The sequence below is a fragment of the Papaver somniferum genome, chromosome 6, assembly GCF_003573695.1.
Source record: "Papaver somniferum cultivar HN1 chromosome 6, ASM357369v1, whole genome shotgun sequence".
In the NCBI taxonomy this organism is placed as follows: Eukaryota; Viridiplantae; Streptophyta; class Magnoliopsida; order Ranunculales; family Papaveraceae; genus Papaver; species Papaver somniferum.
In genome coordinates this window covers 13,245,787-13,266,679 of record NC_039363.1, presented here as the reverse complement: position 1 = coordinate 13,266,679, position 20,893 = coordinate 13,245,787, and the positions used below count along the sequence as shown (strand labels likewise).

At 34.1% G+C, this 20,893-nt stretch overlaps 1 protein-coding gene and 1 long non-coding RNA gene across 3 annotated transcripts; both read left to right on the top strand.

Moving 5' to 3' along the window:
- The first annotated feature begins 1,098 nt into the window (after positions 1–1,098).
- Positions 1,099–2,058, top strand: LOC113290507 (UBP1-associated protein 2A-like). Its single transcript, XM_026540103.1, has 2 exons — positions 1,099–1,176; positions 1,282–2,058. The coding sequence occupies exons 1-2, from the start codon at positions 1,099–1,101 to the stop codon at positions 2,056–2,058; spliced, it is 855 nt and encodes a 284-aa protein (XP_026395888.1).
- A 15,517-nt stretch (positions 2,059–17,575) lies between these two features.
- On the top strand, positions 17,576–20,640 carry LOC113285444. Of its 2 annotated transcripts, none has more exons than XR_003328662.1 (7): positions 17,576–17,586; positions 17,682–17,795; positions 17,969–18,082; positions 18,408–18,452; positions 19,042–19,144; positions 19,365–19,417; positions 20,379–20,640. It is a non-coding gene; the product is annotated as an uncharacterized LOC113285444 (long non-coding RNA). The 2 variants fall into 2 exon arrangements; XR_003328663.1 differs by lacking the exon at positions 20,379–20,640 and adding an exon at positions 19,913–19,936.
- Positions 20,641–20,893: the final 253 nt, after the last annotated feature.

Genomic DNA, 20,893 nt, shown 5'->3' with positions numbered 1-20,893 from the left:
TTAAAAGTCACCTTATTATCGGATTTTCACTTTACTTATCCAACTTACTTAAGAATCACAAATTTCCATTTAATTTCCAACACATTTATGATCGGGTAGGTTACTAGATATTTTTCAATTATGCTATAGCGAAGCGAATTATGGTCTACAATTATGCTATAGTGAAGGAATTCGTCTGCCATAATGCGGGTTGCGGCCTTCTCGGAGTTCTTACGGAAAATCATCATTAAACAATTTGAATAGCCCAACACAGCATGGCCCAAATGTAACTAACTATCTAACACTGCTCAGAAGTCAGAAGTCACACCAACACAAATCCCTCCATTTGATCATGTTTCAACCGCAATTCAGAAAAAATTATTGGTGCATATACAAAAAAGTCCTACTCGTTTGCCATGACGCATGACCGTGTTCTTTCAGTTCGTTACATACACTTTTTTGTCGATCCATCACTACCACTAGACGAAAAGGCAAAATACCAGTAGGTCAAATTCCTCAGAATAATACCACGATCATACATGTATAACAAATTAACAATCTCTAAAACTATAAAATGCAATAAGTGCTGTTTTATTCCCACATAAAAATTCCATTTCAATATTTTTAGACCACCAAAACTACTGATGGCTTCGTGATCTTGGTGATGAGGATGACCTTACACCATCAGTCAAAACTGACACTATACTCTCAGGACTTTAAACTGCTGAGTACATTGGTAATACGATAGGAGTAGTGGTAAAGAATGTAGCTGGGGAAAGGACTTGCAGCACTTAAGCACTCAACCTCATTAAATGAAGTCTGAACTATTTTTGATTCGGAAGGATTTCACTGTGATACAATCTCCACCATGGACATTAAATTGCTGCTGCATACTGCAAGATTAACACAGAGACCAGGTACTTTAGGGGATGGACCGACCTCTAGAAGATTCATTCCTATCCAAGTCCAGAAATGCAAATATTCCTGTTAATTCCCACATAAATATTTCATTTCCAGAACACCAAAACCATTTCATACCCGGATTGGCAGATTGATTATCATTTTTCACCCAATTATTTTTCCCCAACTCCAAACTTCTGCTCTAAACTTGATCAGTCAATGGCCAACGTACAAAGGGTTGTTGAGGATGAAGTGAATACAGAACCAGAAATGGATTCTGAACTAGATGATGTAGAAGTACAAGAAGAAACAGAGGAGGAAGAGGAAAAAGAAGATGAAAAAACAGAGGAGGAGGAAGAAGAAGATTTAACAAAACTTCTTGAGCCATTCAGTAAAGAACAGCTAGTTGGTATAATCCGTTCAGTATCAACAGAAAACAGAGGAATCATTCAAGAAATTCGCAAACGAGCTGATCAAGATCCGTCTCATTGTACGTTGTTTGTTCATGGATTAGATTGGGAAACAACAGCAGAACAACTCAATGAGATTTTCTCAACTTATGGCGATATCATCCAATGTAGAGTTGTTGTTGATAGAAATACAGGGAAATCTAAAGGGTACGGTTTCATATTATACAAGCATCGAAAATCTGTGTTGAAAGCTTTGAAAGAGCCTTCAAAAAAGATCGGTAATCGAACGGCGATTTGCCGTTTAGCTACAAATCAACAACAGCAGAGGAAAATATTTGTAGGTAATGTAGATTCTGAGATATCGGTTATGAAACTACACTCGTTTTTTTCCAAGTATGGGGAAATCGAAAAAGGTCCTTTGGGGTCTGATATGAACACCGGGAGATTTAAAGGGTTTGCTTTGTTTATCTATAAAACTGTTGATGGCGCAAGAAGGGCTTTAGAAGAACCAATTAAAAGGTTTGAAGGACATATGCTGTATTGTCTAATGACTACTGATCAAAGGCAAAAAATTGGTTCCGCTGGAGGTGGTGGTTTTAGTCCATATGCTGGTGTTAATGCTCGAAATGGGGTTGCACAGCCTTATTGTCAGGGGATTCTCGGTGCTGCTGCTCAAGCTAATGTCCAATGCAAGAATTCTATGTATGCGTGCACTTCTATTGACAAACAGATTCAGAAGAACCAGAAAATCCCATCTTCAACCATTTAGTAAAGAGCAATTGATTGATATTTTATGTTTAGAAAAATCATTGATGATGTTCATAAGCTAGCCGATCAAAATCCATCTCATCTTAGAAAATCTACCACCAAGGCTTCTGCTGGGCCTGCAAGTGTTCCTCAGCAGCAAATGTATGTGAAGAAAAATTCAGGATAATCATTTCAGATACAAATCATTGTCGGTATTGTCACTCGTGATTGCAAAATTTCGGGTGAAAAATTACATTTACAAACATACTTGTTCAACTTATAGCCTCACGGTGTTTCTAAGTTAGATTGGTAGTAGTTATGAGGTTAGGTTGTTCATGGTAAACCTGCTTCTCTTATTAGGTTAGGTTGTTCATGCCTATAAGCTCCCATTTTGTTTATATAAATAAAATGCACAACTTCAAATCGGCAAAAAGAAATTGTTCTCGCCATCACATATTGTTCCGGTTATGTTATACTCATTCCGTCCCACTATTAATTGACCTACTTTATACTAAAATAGGTCAACTAATAGGTCAACTAATAGTGGGACGGAGTGAATATCAACTTTTCTCTAAACTTCAAAAAAATGTTTTCGTTAACTTGAGTAATATTGATCGATCCGTACTACAACTACATTAGCCTTACAGAAACCATTTTATGTGAGGGATACTCATCAAAGTCTGTATTCAAAATTACTTTGTGGCCTCTATCAAAATAAACAAGTTCTTTGACTAGCATTTACTTTCTCTTCGGGTTTTATTGAAGCTGTTAAGTAAATGCTAGTGGAGGAACTTGTGTGTTTTGGTAGAGGAATCCAGCTGATGCTGTAAGAATATTTCTATGTCTAGAAATATCCTGTGGGCCCATGTAATAACTTTGGTTAGCTAAGAATATTGCTAACGATTTCGCTTACCATTATAGGGGATTAATTCCTATTAACTCTTCCTTGATGGACGGTCGAGATTGATTGCTAACTCTAAACCTTAGGAATCTTGATCCTCCTTCTACCTATAAAAGGAACTCAATAGCCATTAGTATTGGTTCGAGAATTTTATTATTCATTACACAAAACCAAGATAGTCCACTGTCTTATATTATACGGGTGTGCTTGGAGCCTTGAAGGATTTCTTGGATTCAATCAATGGATTCATCAGGTATTCTACTTTAACACAACAATGCGTATTGTGATTATCATGTTGTTCAAAGTTCCTATCGTTATGTATATAAAATAATTCTTATATTTAGCATCGAGAACCTGATTTAGAACTCCATGATTGTCCATGATGTTGTGCGTAATTGTTGTGTTGATATGAATCAATCATCGTGTTTATTTGATTAACAATAATCATATTTATGGATCATGATTTTTTACTAACAAACATGAAAATAACGAGTACCATATTTTTAACCGACTCTTGTATAACATGTATGTTTGATTCGTATGGGTTTGACAATAACATGATTTCCGAGTATTATTGATTAACATGATGTAACATGATGATGTGATTAACTCATGATTGAAAATATGTTTTGTTTGATTCACGTGTAAACACTCAAAACGTATGTATAATATTTGCGAAACATGCGGCTAGGGTTATGAAGAAAATGAAACGTCTATGAAAGTGAAAGGTTTCTAATTCTAAAAATGCGTATATGGGCTCACTGTAATGTTATGAAAGTTTATTGGGCTTGGTTTAAAATTTCTTAACTATAACATAAACATGAAATGTACGTTGGGTTCTGTTTTTGGACAAGCCCATAAGGTTTTAAAATCTTCTTGGTTTGGTTTGACATTAAGAAAACTGTTGACCATAATGTCTGACCTTGGCTGTTTGACTTTGACTATCTGTTTGACTTCTGATGTTGACTTTGACTGATTGTTTGAATTCCACCGTTGACTTTGACTATTGACTTTCACATGTTGACTTTGACTGGCCACTTGGCTTCTGCTGTTGACTTTCACATGTTGACTGTTGACTTTGATTTGACCTTTTGATCTTGGTTTTTAATGTGATACAATATGAACATGTATAAAAGTATGATAACATGTTTGGATCATCTGTGAATACATGTTTAGATCATAAAAAATGTTTGAATTGTATGCTCTTTAGCTATCACCACAGTGATACTAAAGTATTATGTTATATTAACATGTCATTGTGAGTCTACATCGTTTTGTGCAATCATATGAGAGTAATTATCACCTACAGGAGATGTTTGTTCAGGTGTTTGTATATATAAACATTAAGAAATAAACTATTTAGTCATACATATTAGAATAAAAAGTTACCCACAGTTAACTCTAATTCACATGTTTGAACAAATATTATGATTATGTATGTAACCATGAAAGGCATAATGTCCGCAGATGTTTGTCCTTGCTTGCTTATATATGTGTGAATGTTTTTATGACTTTATGACATGATTGTTGTTTTATTTAAGATTCTACCCACAAGAGTTTCTTAATTTGTATGTGTATGAGTTTGACTTTGTATATCTTTTTCATGTTTTACATCTTCTAGTTCTTAGTCTTTGCATTCGTATACTTCGTCTATCACATTCTTCAGTGGCACCAACTTCTCAGAATGGAAAGAGAATGTTGAGTTCACTTTGGGTGTGCAAGATATTGACCTTGCTCTCAAATTTGAAAATCCAATTATAGATGATAAGAGTTCCACTGAAGAAGGATCTCTTCAAAAAGTGAGAGAGAAGTGATAGGCTGAGCATACAGTTGATCTGAATGCACATTGATGCAAACATTAAAGGATCACTTCCCGAACCTAAAAATAGTAAGAACTTTATGGAAATCGTAAAGGAACGCTTTAAGACAGCGGATAAGTCTCTAGCTGGGAAGTTGATGGCTGATCTGACCACCATAAATACACCGGTGTAAGGTCAATGCACCAGCACGTGATAGAAATGCGTAGCATTGCTGCTAAGATCACTGAGATGAAATTAACTGTGGATGGGAATTTTCTTGTCCGATTCATTCTCAATTCACTTCCGCCTCAATATGCCCCTTTTCAAGTGCATTACAACACTATTAAGGAAAAATGGACTGCAAATGAATTGGGAAACATGTTGGTTCAAGAGGAAGCTAGGCTAAACCAGCAAGGGCTTAATCAAGCACATTTTGTCAATCGAGGAGTGAATAATAAGTGCAAGCCTGCAAAGGGAAATAAGGGAGCACCACAGAATAATTCTGGTCAACCTGAAAAGAATAAGGCAAAGAAAGATGACAATAAATGTCATTTCTGTAAGAAACCTGGTCATTTTCAGAAAGATTGCTCTAAGCATAAAAAATAGTTTGAAAATAAAGGTAATCCATTGGGATTCGTAAGCTATTTTGAAACAAATTTGACTGTTAAAGAATCTTCTTTATCATGGTGGTTTGATTCTGGTGCTAATGTTCATGTTTCTAATTCGATGCAGGGATACCTTTCAACCCAACTCACAAACCAGAATGAAAACTTCCTTTTTATGGGCGATGGCAATAAATCCCCAGTTAATGATGTAGGCATCTATCATCTGATTCTAGATCATGGATACTTTCTTGATTTGGAAAACACTCTTTTTGTTCCAACTATTTCCCGCAATTTAATTTCAGTTTCTCAACTAGATAGACAAGGTTTTCAATTTCAAATTGCCAATGGATGTTTTAGTTTGTTTAAAGATTTTAAAGTTATTGGTTCTGGTTATCTTTCTGATGGTCTTTACAAATTAAATTTATTACCGTCATCAATACCTGGAACCTATTTAACCATGCATCATAATGATAGAACTGAACATGCTGAGAGTAATTCCTCATTCTTTTGGCATAAGAAGCTGGGACATATATCTCGTGAAAAGCTTCAAAGATTGGTAAAAGATGGAATTCTAGAGAACCTTGCACTACACCAAAACCAGGATTTTGTAACAGCGCAACCTGTCACAGTTTATTTTTCAGTCACAGATACACCTGTGATAAGTCCTGCAACAGTTATAACTGTTATTAAATTTTGTATCCGTGATAATAATTAGGTTTATTAAATTCTTTTATTAGTCACAATAATATTTGTTGACAATTTTACAGACAATCACAATTATAATTCAAAGTGATGATTCCACCCAAATATTTCACCACATCTAAAACAACTCCAAATTATAACACTTTGAATTTTACTTGTCACTAATTTTCCCACATCTGTACAAACTAACAATTATATTTCATTTTTATAAATCAAAATACATTTTTCTTTTTCTTTTTAATTTTCTTAATATTAGAAAACAGGATCAAGACCAAGTCAACAAGTCATGACTTTATAGAAATTTGACTTTGACATATCTGCTTCTTCCGAAGACGGTGAAAATTTCCAGACTACCCTTATCGGAATAAATACAATAAAAATTCTGAAGATTGTGAAAATGACCAGACTACCCTTATCGGAAATAAGTAAAGTAAATATTACAGACTGTTAAAATGACCACATTACCCTTAATGGAAACAAGAGCAACAAAATATTATGCATGACTACCCTTATCAGAAATAAGTGAAGTAAATATTACAGACTGTGAAAATGACCATATTACCCTTAATGGAAATTAGTGCAATAAATATTATGGAGACTATGAAAATGACTAGACTATCCTTATCGGAAATAAGTAAAGTAAATATTACAGACTGTGAAAATAACCATACAACGCATATAAGTAATAAGTAAAGAAAATATTACAGTCTGTGAAAATGACCATTTTACCCTTACTGGAAATAAGTGCAATAAATATTATGGAGACTGTGAAAATGACCAGACTACCCTTATCGGAAATAAGTAAAGGAAATATTACACATTTTGAAAACGGCCATATTACCCTTACTATGAAAATAACCATATTACCCTTACTAGAAATAAGTGCAATAAATATCATGCAGACTATAAAAATGACTATATTATCCTTACTAGCAATAAGTGCATTAAATATCGTGGAGACTGTGAAAATGACCAAACTACCCTTATCGGAAATATGTAAAGTAAATATTACATACTATGAAAATGACTATTTTACCCTTACTGAAATAAGTGTTATAAATATTCTGGAGACTATGAAAATGACCAGACTACCCTTGTCATAAATAAGTAAAGTAAATATTACAGACTGTGAAAATGACCATATTACCCTTACTGGAAATAAATGCACTAAATATCACGGGGACTATGAAAATGACCAAACTACCCTTATCAAAAATAAGAAAAGTAAATATTACAGACTGAAAATGACCTTATTACTCTTACTGGAAATAAGCGCAATAAATATCATGGAGACTATGAAAATTACCAAACTACCCTTATCAAAAATAAGTAAATTAAATATTATAGACTATGAAAATGACCACTTTACCCTTATTGGAAAGATATGCAATAATATTATGGAGATTGTGAAAATGACCAGACTACCCTTATCGGAAATAAGTAAAGTAAATATTACAGACTGTGAAAATGACCATATTACCCTTACTGGAAATTAGTGCAATAAATATTATTGGGGGTGTGAAAATGACCAGACTACCCTTATTAAAAATAAGTAAAGTTAATATTTCAGACTGTGAAAATGACCATATTACCCTTACTAGAAATTAATGCAATAAACATCATGGAGACTATAAAATGACCAAACTGCCCTTATCAAAAATAAGTCAAGTAAATATTATATCATGTGAAAATGACAATTTTACCCTTGCTGGAAATAAGGTAATAAATGTTATGGAGACTGTGAAAATGACCAAACTACCCTTATCGGAAATAAGTAAAGTAAATATTACAAACTATGAAAATGACCAGACCACCGTTATCGGAATGAGTAATGTAAATATTACAGTATGCTAAAATGATCATTTTACCCTTAGGGGAAATAAGTGCAATAAATGTTATGGAGACTGTCAAAATGACCGAACTATCCTTATTGGAAATAAGTGCAATAAATATCACACAGACGGTGAAAATGACCATACTACCCTTATTGGAAATTAGTCAAATAAATATTATGGAGACGGGGAAATGACTAGACTATCCTTATCGGAAATAAGTAAAGTAACTATTACAAACTATGAAAATGACCATCTTACCCCTAATGGGAATTAGTGCTATACTGTGAAAATGACCAGACTACCCTTATTAAAAATAAGTAAAGTTAATATTTCAGACTGTAAAAATGACCATATTACCCTTATTAGAAATTATTGCAACAAATATCATGGAGACTATAAAAATGACTGAACTGCCCTTATCAAAAATAAGTAAAGTAAATATTATAGTCTGTAAAAATGACCATTTTACCTTAGTGGAAATAAGTGCAATAAATGTTATGAAGACTGTGAAAATGACTAGACAACCCTTGTCGGAAATACGTAAAGTAAATATTACAAACTGTAAAAATGACCATATTACCCTTAATGGAAATTAGTGCAATAAATATTATGGAGACTGTGAAAATGACTAGACTAGAATATCCTTATCGTAAATAAGTAAAGTAAATATTACAGATTATGAAAATGACCATATTACCCTTATTGGAAATTAGTGCAGTAAATATTACAGATACTGTGAAAATGACCATTTCACCCTTACGGCCGTAAGGATATAATGGTCATTTTCCAGGAAGGGTAAAATGGTCATTTGCACAGTCTATAATATTTAGTTAACTTATTTCCCATAAGGGTAGTCTGGTCATTTTCTTTGCCACCATGATATTTATTGCACTAATTTCTAGTAAGGGTAATTTGGTCATTTTCACTGTCAGTGATATTTACTTTACTTATTTCCGATAAGTGTAGTCTGGTCATTTTCACATTCTCCATAACATTAATTGCACTTATTTCTCCTAAGGGTAAAATGGTCATTTTCACAGACTGTAATATTTACTTTACTCATATCCGGAAAAGGTGGTCTGGTCATTTTCACAGTCTCCATAATATTTATTGCAGTTATTTCCAGTAAGTGTAGTAGGGTCATTTTCACTGTATATAATATTCACTTTACTTATTTCCGATAAGGATAGTCTGGTCATTTTGACAGTCTCCGATAAGGGTAAAATAGTCATTTTCACAGTCTGTAATATTTACTTTACTTTTTTGATAAGGGTAGTCTGGTCATTTTCACAGTCTCCAAAATATTTATTTGACTAATTTCCAATAAGGGTAGTATGGTCATTTTCACCATCTGTGTTATATTTATTGCACTTATTTCCAATAAGAGTAGTTTGGTCATTTTGACAGTCTCCATAACATTTATTGCACTTATTTCCCCTAAGGGTAAAATGGCCATTTTAGCAGACTGTAATATTTACTTTACTCATATCCGATAACGGTGGTCTGGTCATTTTCACAGTCTCCATAATATTTGTTGCACTTATTTCCAGTAAGGGTAGTATGGTCATTTTCACTGTCTGTAATATTCACTTTACTTATTTCCGATAAGGATAGTCTGGTCATTTTGACAGTCTCCATAATATTTATTGTACTTATTTCTGGTAAGGGTAAAATAGTCATTTTCACAGTCTGTAATATTTACTTTACTTATTTTTTATAAGGGTAGTCTGGTCATTTTCACAGTCTCCATAATATTTATTTCACTAATTTCCAGTAAGGGTAGTATAGTCATTTTCACCGTCTGTGCGATATTTATTGCACTTATTTCCAATAAGGGTAGTATGGTTATTGTCACTATCTCAATGATATATATTGCACTAATTTCTAGTAAGGGTAATATGGTCATTTCGTCTTCAGTTCATCCGAACGAGAAACTCAGGTCTAACTCTAGTAATCTGATATATTTCGTCTTCAGTTCATCCGAACGGGAAACTCAAGTCTAACTCTAGTAATCTTTGAACTTGTGATGTTCGAATCTGATATATTTCGTCCTCAGTTCATCTGAACGAGAAAACTCAGGTCTAACTCTAGTAATCTGATATATTTCGTCTTCAGTTCATCCGAACGAGAAACTCAGGTCTAACTCTAGCAATCTTTGAACCTGTGATTTTCCAATCTGATATATTTCGTCTTCATTTCATCGGAACGAGAAACTTAGGTCTAACTCTAGTAATCTTTGAACCTGTGATGTTCAATTCAGATATATTTCGTCTCTAGTTCATCCGAACGAGAAACTCAGGTCTAACTCTAGTAATCTGATATATTTCGTCTTCAGTTCATCCGAACGAGAAACTCAGGTCTAACTCTAGCAATCTTTGAACCTGTGATGTTCAATTTTGACATATTTCGTCTTCAATTCATCCGAACGAGAAACTTAGGTCTAACTCTAGTAATCTTTGAACCTATGATGTTCAATTCTGATATATTTCGTCTTCAGTTCATCCAAACGAGATACTTAGGTCTAACTCTAGTAATCTTTGAACCTGTGATGTTCAATTCTGATATATTTCATCTCCAGTTTATCCGAACGAGAAACATAGGTCTAACTCTAGTAATCTTTGAACCTGTGATGTTCAATTCTGATATATTCCGTCTCCAGTTCATCCGAACGAGAAACTCAGGTCTAACTCTAGTAATCTGATATATTTCGTCTTCGGTTCATTCGAACGAGAAACTCAGGTCTAACTCTAGCAATCTTTGAACCTGTGATTTTCCAATCTAATATATTTCGTCTTCAGTTCATCTGAACGAAAAACTCAGGTCTAACTCTAGTAATCCGATATATTTCGTCTTCAGTTCATCCGAACGAGAAACTCAACTCTAACTCTAGCAATCTTTGAACCTGTGATTTTCCAATCTAATATATTTCGTCTTCAGTTCATCCGAACGAGAAACTAAGGTCTAACTCTAGCAATTTTTGAACCTGTGATGTTTGAATCTGATATATTCGTCTTCAATTCATCCGAACGGGAAACTCAGGTCTAACTCTAGCAATATTTGAACCTGTGATGTTCGAATCTGATATATTTCGTCTCCAGTTCATCCGAAGGAGAAACTCAGGTCTAACTCTAGCAATCTTTGAACCTGTGATGTTTGAATCTGATATATTTCGTCTCCAGTTCATCCGAACGAGAAACTCAGGTCTAACTCTAGCAATCTTTGAACTTGTGATTTTCGAATATGATGTATTTCGTCTCCAGTTCATCCGAAAGAGAAACTCGGGTCTAACTCTAGTAATCTTTGAACCTATGATGTTCAATTCTGATATATTACGTCTCCAGTTCATCTGAACGAGAAACTTAGGTCTAACCCTAGTACTCTTTGAACCTGTGATGTTCAAATCTGATATATTTCGTCTCCAGTTCATCTGAACGAGAAACTTAGGTCTAACTCTAGTAATATTTGAACCTGTGATGTTCAATTCTGATATATTTCGTCTCTAGTTCATCCGAACGAGAAACTCGGGTCTAACTCTAGTAATGTGATATATTTCGTCTTCAGTTCAACCGAACGAGAAACTCAAGTCTAAATCTAGCAATATTTGAACCTGTGATTTTCCAATCTGATATATTTCGTCTTCAGTTCATTTGAACGAGAAACTCAGGTCTAACTCTAGTAATCTGATATATTTCGTCTTCAGTTCATCCGAACGAGAAACTCTGGTCTAACTCTAGCAATCTTAGAACCTGTGATTTTCCAATCTGATATATTTCGTCTTCAGTTCATCCGAACGAGAAACTCAGGTCTAACTCTTGCAATCTTTGAACCTGTGATTTTCCAATCTGATATATTTCGTCTTCAGTTCATCCGAACGAGAAACTCAGGTCTAATGATTTCTAAATATATTTTTGTATATTTTGGAACTCGTGTTTATCTTAATGATTTCCAAATATATTTTTCACTCTTACTACTCATTTCTTATACTTCCTAAATCTTTAAACGATATCACATGGTGCTCCACTTATTATTGAAACCAGAGAACCGTTCATAAATTTTGCTTTTGACACATGGCAAGAAGATAACCATCGGATATTCTTGGACCAATTACATTGGTGTTATAGGCAAGGTTTGAAAAACGGCCGTTTTTCCGAAAAAACGTCCGTTATAACGCTCACGCCCATATACCGTGCCCGTGAGGCTCACCAACACGCTTACCTAAATAACACCGATAAATAGGAAAAAATGGCGTTATTTAGACCCGTTATAACCGTTTTCACACCCGTGATTACCGTTTTTCTAAAATTAATATTTCAGTTTTTTTCTTCTAAATAACATTTTAACACACGTTTTTTACACCGTATTTTCCGTTTTCATACCGGTTAAACCCGTTTTTAAGGAAAAAAAATTTGAGTTGGAGAAATTCTTGTACAATTTTTAATTTCAAACTTACAACTAAAATTTCATAAATAATCATTAAACACTTCAAATTTTATAAACTTACAATAAGTAACCTAGTGACAGTAGTGCTTGAAATTTTAAACTTAGACAAACCAACTTGTACCGGCATTTTTTTCCTACTTATTCAAGTATTTTCTGTTTTCTCGACGATTCTCAGTTGATTCCTCCTCCTCTTCCTCCGCCTCATATTGGTTCGCGTAATTCATTTGGCTGTCGTAGTTAACAGTATCGTCATCTTCATAACCATAGTCTTCTTCCTCATTATCATTACGATTATCTACTTCATTATTGATATTAATATTGGAATTATACTCTTCATTAATTCCTCGGGTATCTTCTTCTGGACGATCTTCAGTGTAATGAGAATTGTATATGGGATTTTCATTTTCATGACCTTGTGTATTGTCTCCAAATGTTAGGTTACCAAAGTCATAAACAAAGTTACTCATTGGCAACCTTTGATATGAGATTTCAACTTCTGGATCATGCCATTCGTATGGTGGAGGGAGAGGCTCTGGATTATTAGCTGCTTCCTCTTCCAATTCATTTAACCAATGTTCTTCCTGAGGTAAAACTGGTGTTTCATCATCCCCTGCTATCCAATCAAGCATATTTTCATCTGTCAGCAGGCTATGAACATCGTGGACATCGATGTTATGTCGCTTTGCTTTACCTTGAACTCTTTTCTGCTCCAATCTTAAATTGTACTGAACATATACCAAATCGTTTATTCTTGACGAAACTAAACGGTTGCGTAGTTTGGTGTGAATTCTTTCAAACACATTCCAATTCCTCTCGGATCCAGACGATGTGTTTGTCTGGCTTAGTATCTTTACCGCGATCCTCTGGAGTGATGGAAACTGAGCACGTATGACAACCACCAGCTTACAGGATCACCTTGCAGAGCATCCAATCTTGCTGATGGTGATGCAAATTGGCCTTGCATCATTTGCATTCTTCCCGCCTAAAAATATCAAAAACTGTGAATAGAAATTCATATAATTACGAAATTAATTGTTAATAAAAATTCACACCTCTAGCATGCATGTCGCTTGTTCTTGAGGGCTACTAATCATTTTTGATATAACTTCACTGAGACAAATTTGGGGCTGAGAAATTTCATTGTTGATGAGATTGGCTGCTGGGTTGTAGATATAATATGGATTCAGAAAATGCGCTGCAGCATGAAGAGGAGAACTCAACTGATCTTTCCATCGTCGGTTAATCACACCTACAATAGAATTATTTCGAGTTTTACCCAAACCCCTTTCTATAGTTTCCACACATGTAGCAAGTGCATGAAACAAATAACCCATGGTAGGTTTATCTGAATCCAAGAAACGGATCATTTTCAATAAAGGACCAACCATCATGCATGCATTTTGGCATGTGTGCCAAAACATCTCATTCAAAATAATGTTTTTCACATCTTTAGCCGTACGAGTTTTTCCTTCTGGCGAGTTCACAAATTCTTGGTCTACAAAAAGACTCTCGATTGCATTACGTTGATCAATGATACTTTTGATTGCGATAAAATTTGTCGCAAACCTTGTTAAGCCAGGGCGCAATAGATTGCGTCCCCCAGAATGTTGTCTGAATCTAGCAAGAACCCAACCATGATTATAAATAAATTTACTGATTTTTCTAGCTTCTGAAATCACACCTTTAACAAAGGGGAACTTTTCAGTATCTTCCAACATTAAATCCAACACATGAGCTGCACAAGGTACCCAAAAAAATGTACCATACTCTATGGCCAATCTCATACCTATTAAAACAAAATGAGAAATGAATTAATAATATATAAAAATAAAAACTGTAATTAAATTAAGTTGTAATAGTTACCTGCGGCTTTGAATTGGGATCCTTGATCAGTTACTATTTGAACAATATTTGTCGGACCAATATCTTCTATAACCGGTCTGAACAAACTCATCAAATACTCTGCTGTCAACCGATTATGCTCGATGTCAACGCTTTTCAAAAATGTGTCCCATGGCCACTGTAAACTAAGAAGTTTACAATCGTATGGTTATTTTTGTTTTTCCAACCATCTGACATGAGTGTACACCCATACTCTCTCCAATAATTTCGTTGGACCGACACCACATCCTTCTGAATCCTTTGTTTTTCCTGCCTTAATAATGGGTTCGACAACTTATAGGAAGACGGAGCTCTGTATGATTTTCCGAAATTTGCAACTGCATTGAATGCCTCGTGGTACTGAGTTGAGTTGGCCACATTGAAGGGAATATCATTAGCATAGAAAAAACGTCCAACAGAAGAATCAACTTTTTCCCGGCATGTTTTACTTCTCCCAAAATTCGCCATGCTAGGTTGAGAATCCCTATTAGTATTATATTGTCCTCCCATATCTACAGACATCCTAGGTGCTTGGTGTGGTGTACGCATTGAAGAACTAGGTATGTCCATAGAGGCCTGTGGACGCTGTGATGTACCTTCTCCGGCATTAGTATTCTTACTTTTTCGTCCAAAAAGGTTCTTCAACTTCGATAACCCGCCCATTTTTTTTGTGTTACCGGCGCTTGTTCTTCTTCATCTATATCATGCACAGGGTTCCACGGTTCATTTTCATACATATCTTGAATTTCTGTATCTTCATATTCAGTTTCTGGTACTCGTTGCCGTTTTGCTTTGTTTCTGTCTTGCACCCATACTTTTGCTAAATTTTTAATCTCAGGTGGCACATGCATGCAGGGAGTAATTGTACCTCTTTGTTGTGCCAAATGCATTTTGAAACGCGAAATTCCCGCAGACACTTCTTTTTCACAAAAATTACACTTCAACTTTTTACCATCACTCATTACAGTACAATATGCATGAAAAACATCTCGTTTTGCAGATGTTGATCCTTCCATTATATTCTGTAAGTAGGAAATTTCACATAGCAATAAGTGACATATATAAATACAAGTTAAGTGGACATATTCCATCAATATAAAAATGGTTAGAGTAGCATTATAATTAGAAATCACAAGTTGCATTAGTCATTTACTCAACTTGAATATTAAAAGTTGAAATTAAGGATCGTGTAGCCTCTCATTTTTTCATGATTGAGAACAGGAATACAAACATACCATACATCAATTCATCATGCCATTTTTTTATAAAGAAACAATGATTTTTTACGTGCCAACTGATTCAAGTTGATGGACTATTTAATTATGAATATTAACATTTATTAAAACATTTCTTAAATAAATGATAATAAAATGAACAAAAAATCTATATTTCTTAAAACATTTCTTAGATAAAAATGAAACATTTATTAAGTAAATATACGTTAATAGAATGAAACATTTCTTCACTTAACATTTCTTAAATATTTCTCAAACATCATGAAAGAAAAAAACATCGATATTTCTCAAACATCTATATTCACTACTCTAACATCATGAAAGAAAAAAACGATAATAAATAAATTAATAACGTATTAATAAATTATATCTCTAATTGAATGAAAAATCTACAAAAAATAATTAATATTACCTCTTAAACTTGTATTTGAGAAATTCAAAATGTAAAGCATTCCTTTGAGCAAGAAGCAGAGAACCAGAGGTATTGATTTCATTTCAATTCTCTTCTTGTCCTTTTAAAGCATTCCTTTGGGCAAGAAGACATAATAGCTAGCAAATCGAAATATTCTTGAAACATTTGGAATCTCGTTGCATGCGTATATAAGCACAGGCTAGCTATGTCTTTGATCATGAAACCAACTACTCTTTTTACTTTTTTTTTGTTTTATTTTCTTTAACTTTTGAGTCTGAACTCTAAAGTACAGACCACATGTAGCATATACTGTACACACCTCCAAATGCAAAAGAAAAGATAAATCGACTCCCTGACTTCCCTCTCTCACTCTCTTTTTCTCTAGCTAGTCTCTGACTCTCTTCCTGTTGCATTCCTTGTTGGTTAGTCTTGTAGCAAGTAGCTAAGACCCTAGGAGTATTATTTGACAACAAAGTTTTGACTGCTTTTGAATCCGAATATGCATTATTGAAATATTGGGGAATGCATTGAACTATTCGAGTGACAACTTGAACATATCAACTGGATAGTGATAGTATGCGTGTATAAATATTGTCGGTAGACGATAACTACAATGCATTGTTATAAGTCATAGACTTAGGGTTGTGAATTTTACTAGATATCCATAAATTTTGTATGTTAAAAACCCATAAACAAATAAATAAAAAATCAAATAAATAAATTAAACCAAAAAAAATGAAAAAACGTAGTAACAACGTTATTTAGACCCGTTGTAACCGTTTTCACAGCTGTAATTACCGTTACATAGGAAATTCAGATCATAAATTATTTATTTTTCTTATTTAATCGTTATCACACCCGTTATTTTAAAAAAACGTCAAAAAAACGCGTTTTATTCCTATATAACGCGTTTTTGACCCAAAACGTGCTCACACCCGTCAAAACACGTTATAACGGTCACGCCTAGTACCTGTGACCTGGGCCGTGACCCGTTTTTCGAACCTTGGTTATAGGGAATTATCGTCTGGCTATACCACACAATAACTGAGTTAAGGTACTTGTGCGAAACGCACAAATAAGAAATCGCGTGCCTACATCTCCTTGATTAGTTATTCGAGGTAGGTTTTCTTATACTCCACATATCTCTAGAAGAAAGAGAATATCAATCAACTTTATCTCTTTTTCATTCTCCTCTCCTCTGCATCTCACCCTCTCACCTCCCTTTCCTCTCGTTTCTTCGTCCTTGATCACTTTATTGATGATGTTTTATTTAGTGATTTCGGTGCGTTTATGAGTGGATATGGTAATTGGTTTTGTCATCAGAGAGTATCTCGATTTTCCGTTCGATTCTCCCATCAAGATAAATTTCTTCTCTATATATCTCTTCTGAGGATCTCTTCTGAGGTTTGTTGGATCTTCTCATATTTGTTGAGAAAACAAATCAAGGATTCACATTTTTTATGTTTCTTCATTTGATTTCATGGAGTTTAAATCATGGGTTTGGTTTTAATTTAAGTTTTATGATCTCAGTTTTGAGTTAGGTTATTATATTTGTGTTTGTCTTAACAGTATTTCATCATTCAGATCTGAAATTTGTGGGATTTATAATGATTTTGGTTTGTGATTTTTTTCAGATATTGAGTAGATTAGTCGAAAGCTGAGAAGCAGGAATAATTAGAGGTTTATTTCTTTGATTGCATAAGTCTGTCTAATTTATTTGTATTTGGTCTCTGAGGTGAGGTTAGTTTAATAAGTGGGTTTTAGATTTCAATTGAAAATTTGGTTTTTTTTTTTTGTTGATTGGTTTAATTGTGTGTTAGTTTTCTCTTCTGCAGTTTGGCCTCGTACTTTAAGGAAATTGAGGTGTGGAAACAAAAGACAATCTTGAACAGAAGACCAACATAACTGCACATTAAGTAGAGAAAAAGCCTGAAAGTACAGAAAAAAGGGTAAAATTCTTATTGCATTCTTTATTTACTTCAGTAATGGTAGGGCTGCGATGTTGGTGTTGCATGATAATCTTGCAGGCTGTGGTTTAGTCTTGGGACTTGTTGGTTTTAACTTGATTAGGTTATTTGTTTTAAGAAAGAAGTTGCATTCCTAATTATATTTTTTTTGGCAGGTCATCCTTGGATTTCAGAACTACAATGATATAACAGTACCTACTGATATTCTAATATTTAGGCTCATGAAATCCTGTATGCGCTCATCATATCTATATAAAGTTACATTAAGAGTGAGTACTTTAATATTCTCGAAATTTGCTTTATTATTGATCATGTCTCATAATTTGGTTTGTCCACTACCCTTGCTTTTCTGGCATTGTCCAAGAAACTGACTGTAGATGAACTCTTTTATCTGAAGGAGTAGTTTACACTATTAGAACATAACTTTGGGGAATATCTGGACGGTAAGTTGAAGAAAGAAAGAACAAATAGATCACTTATTTGGTTTATGATTACCGGGCCTCCTTTGAAAGATAACACCAATCATTATTTTCCAGCTGGATTGTAAATATGCATATGTTAACTAACGTCTTGTGCTTCTGTAATTTGAATCAGGTGTGGATGAAACAGGACATGATGTTGCACCATAGATGTTACTAAGTAAGTTTGTTTTCTTTCACTTCATATTTGTGTGCTTACAAGGTGACCAAAATGCCCAGAGTGGTTTAGTGCAATGATATGCTAATAGTGCACTCTTGCAGTAGCATGTTGTGGCTTAGTGCAATGGATCTGCTGTTGTGTGTCTGTAAGAGAGTATGTAAGAGGAGTAGAGCATTAACATGTGTCTGCAGTTAACCATTATTCTTGCTTATGTTCTGCAATTCTCTTTTGCTCATGTAATTCTTCATTCTGCATCCTTTATTTTTTGAGGTATTGGATTTGTCAGTCATGAATATACTTGAAAGTTAGATACGTTATTTATTGGAGACACTGAATATGTTCTTATGGTTTTCATAGTGATACTTGGTATAGTTTAGTAATTGTAGGGCAGTTGATGGGTAATTGCTTTAGTGAATGATGCTATCAATCTCTTGTTAACCCTGGCATGTATTAGAATTATTATCTTTCGCTCACATAATATTAATGTATAGAGTTAATATGATAAGTAGGTATCCTAGATTATGGCTTTCGTATGTTATTATTGTGCAAGATTGATAGAACTGAGAAGTATGTATTGTGTCTATTGCAGGTATCTTGCCTACACCTTCAAGTATGCAATTTTGACCAAGATGGATGTTCTGATCTTGAGCATAGGAGGCCCTAGTTAATTAGATCCTCCTCCAGTTGAGAAGGTAAACATTTCATGGACTTGGTAGTTGGTCGCTTAAAATTATATAATTATCTTTTCAGAAAAACCTTGATAAACTTGGTTGCTTGTATAGATTTCCGTTGTGTCAGACATTGTTCGATATTATTTACTCTTGCTTGTATAAGTTATCTCTAAAACTAATTTATTTACTCTTGCTTGTATAAGTTATCTCTAAAACTAAATGCATTGATTTTTATTTGCAGGAAGTAGTGGATACTCTTATTTGTATGAGAGACTTTGGCAGGCAGGAATTATAGTAAGTTCATAGATTACTCATTTTGAATACAATGCATTCTATGAGGGAAGTTGTTTTATGGCTCACGTGTTTTCTTGTTTAAGTTTTATTCACTGAATATATGGGTATTAGTTCGGTTGCTTCATTAGGTTACAGAACTTATTCTTTTCAAAGTTCAATGTAGTTTAATTTATATTTTTGCCCAATTCATAGCTGAAGTAAGGTGCCATAGCATGCAGCCATACATGATAGAGAGTAATTGTAAATGTCTTCCAAAAAACTTGTGGTTTACTTTTTGCCAAGAATGTCGTATTTAAGGTTTTGAGAGTCCAATATTTTTTCGTGTTAGCTGAAGCAATGGTTCAGAAGTAAAGATTAAATTTTACAAGTACATATATAAGTAGCTGTTACCATGTGTGTTTGAGTTTTAAGGGACCTCTTTTCACGTTATTGTAAAGTACAAGAAGTTGCAATAATCCTTGTCCCTTTTGCTAATTCGCATCTATTTGATTTCAGTATTGGATCAGTCACTTGGAAATACCTACGACAGCCTACCTCTTTTCCCCTTTTCCTCTAGATATTAACCGAATGAGTTTTCATTTGCTTATGAATCAATTGTAGTGCCGGCCTGCAACAGGAATTCAGGTTCAAAACGGCCTGCAATATATATATATATATATATATATATATATATATATATAAAATTTTTTTTGACTCTTGACCACTGAACTCATAATGTAGGATAGAAATAATGAACACCAATCATGTTCATCTACATACCCCTATTATTTATTCTTGGTGGTGCTATAACATATTATTGTTCATGATATTCATTTATTAGAAGTAGCTGATATGAGCTTCACATCTAGTGGTGGTCATTATGCTTCACATCTAGTAGTAGTGAAGCAGCATTTAAAGAGCACATCTGTCTGTTGTTTGCGTCATTAACTAATATCTATGCTCAATTTTTATTGTTGGACAGGTCAGGAGTACTAGATGCCAATGCTGAAACTGGTGCATCCAAAGAGAACTAAGTGCTTTTGTTCTTGATCTTGGTTGTTCTCTTCAGGTATTTCCACTCCAAATCTTAGGTGTTTGAGATTTGGAGTTGAGCATCCAGCTGCTTAAGTTGATAGATACATTTGTCATGCATGTAACCTATATTCTTGTACCAACTAAGCAGCTGGAGAGGATTTTGTTTTTGTCCGAGAGTACTTGAATAAAATTAAATTGTTTTTGGGTAGATTTCATAATGATAATGAATAGAAGTATTCCTTCGTATTTGTGTTTTCGTAATGAATGTATGGATGTAATGATGGTGGATAAGTTGCATATTGAAAAGAAGAAACTGCAATTGTGATTGTATTTCAGGCCTGTAAACTGAAAGTGCAGGTCTACGATAATGACCTGTAAGCTGGAATTCCAGGTCCATCAAAATGATATGGGCTACCCATTTTTTTTTTTGATTGTAACAGAGAGAATTGTCACGGTTATAAC

Bases quoted from the DNA above. Each gene is read 5' to 3' on its own strand.
- LOC113290507 (XM_026540103.1), top strand. From the start codon at position 1,099: ATGGCCAACGTACAAAGGGTTGTTGAGGATGAAGTGAATACAGAACCA. The intron at 1,177-1,281 runs GTACAAGAAGAA...AGTAAAGAACAG, and splicing joins CTGAACTAGATGATGTAGAA to CTAGTTGGTATAATCCGTTC.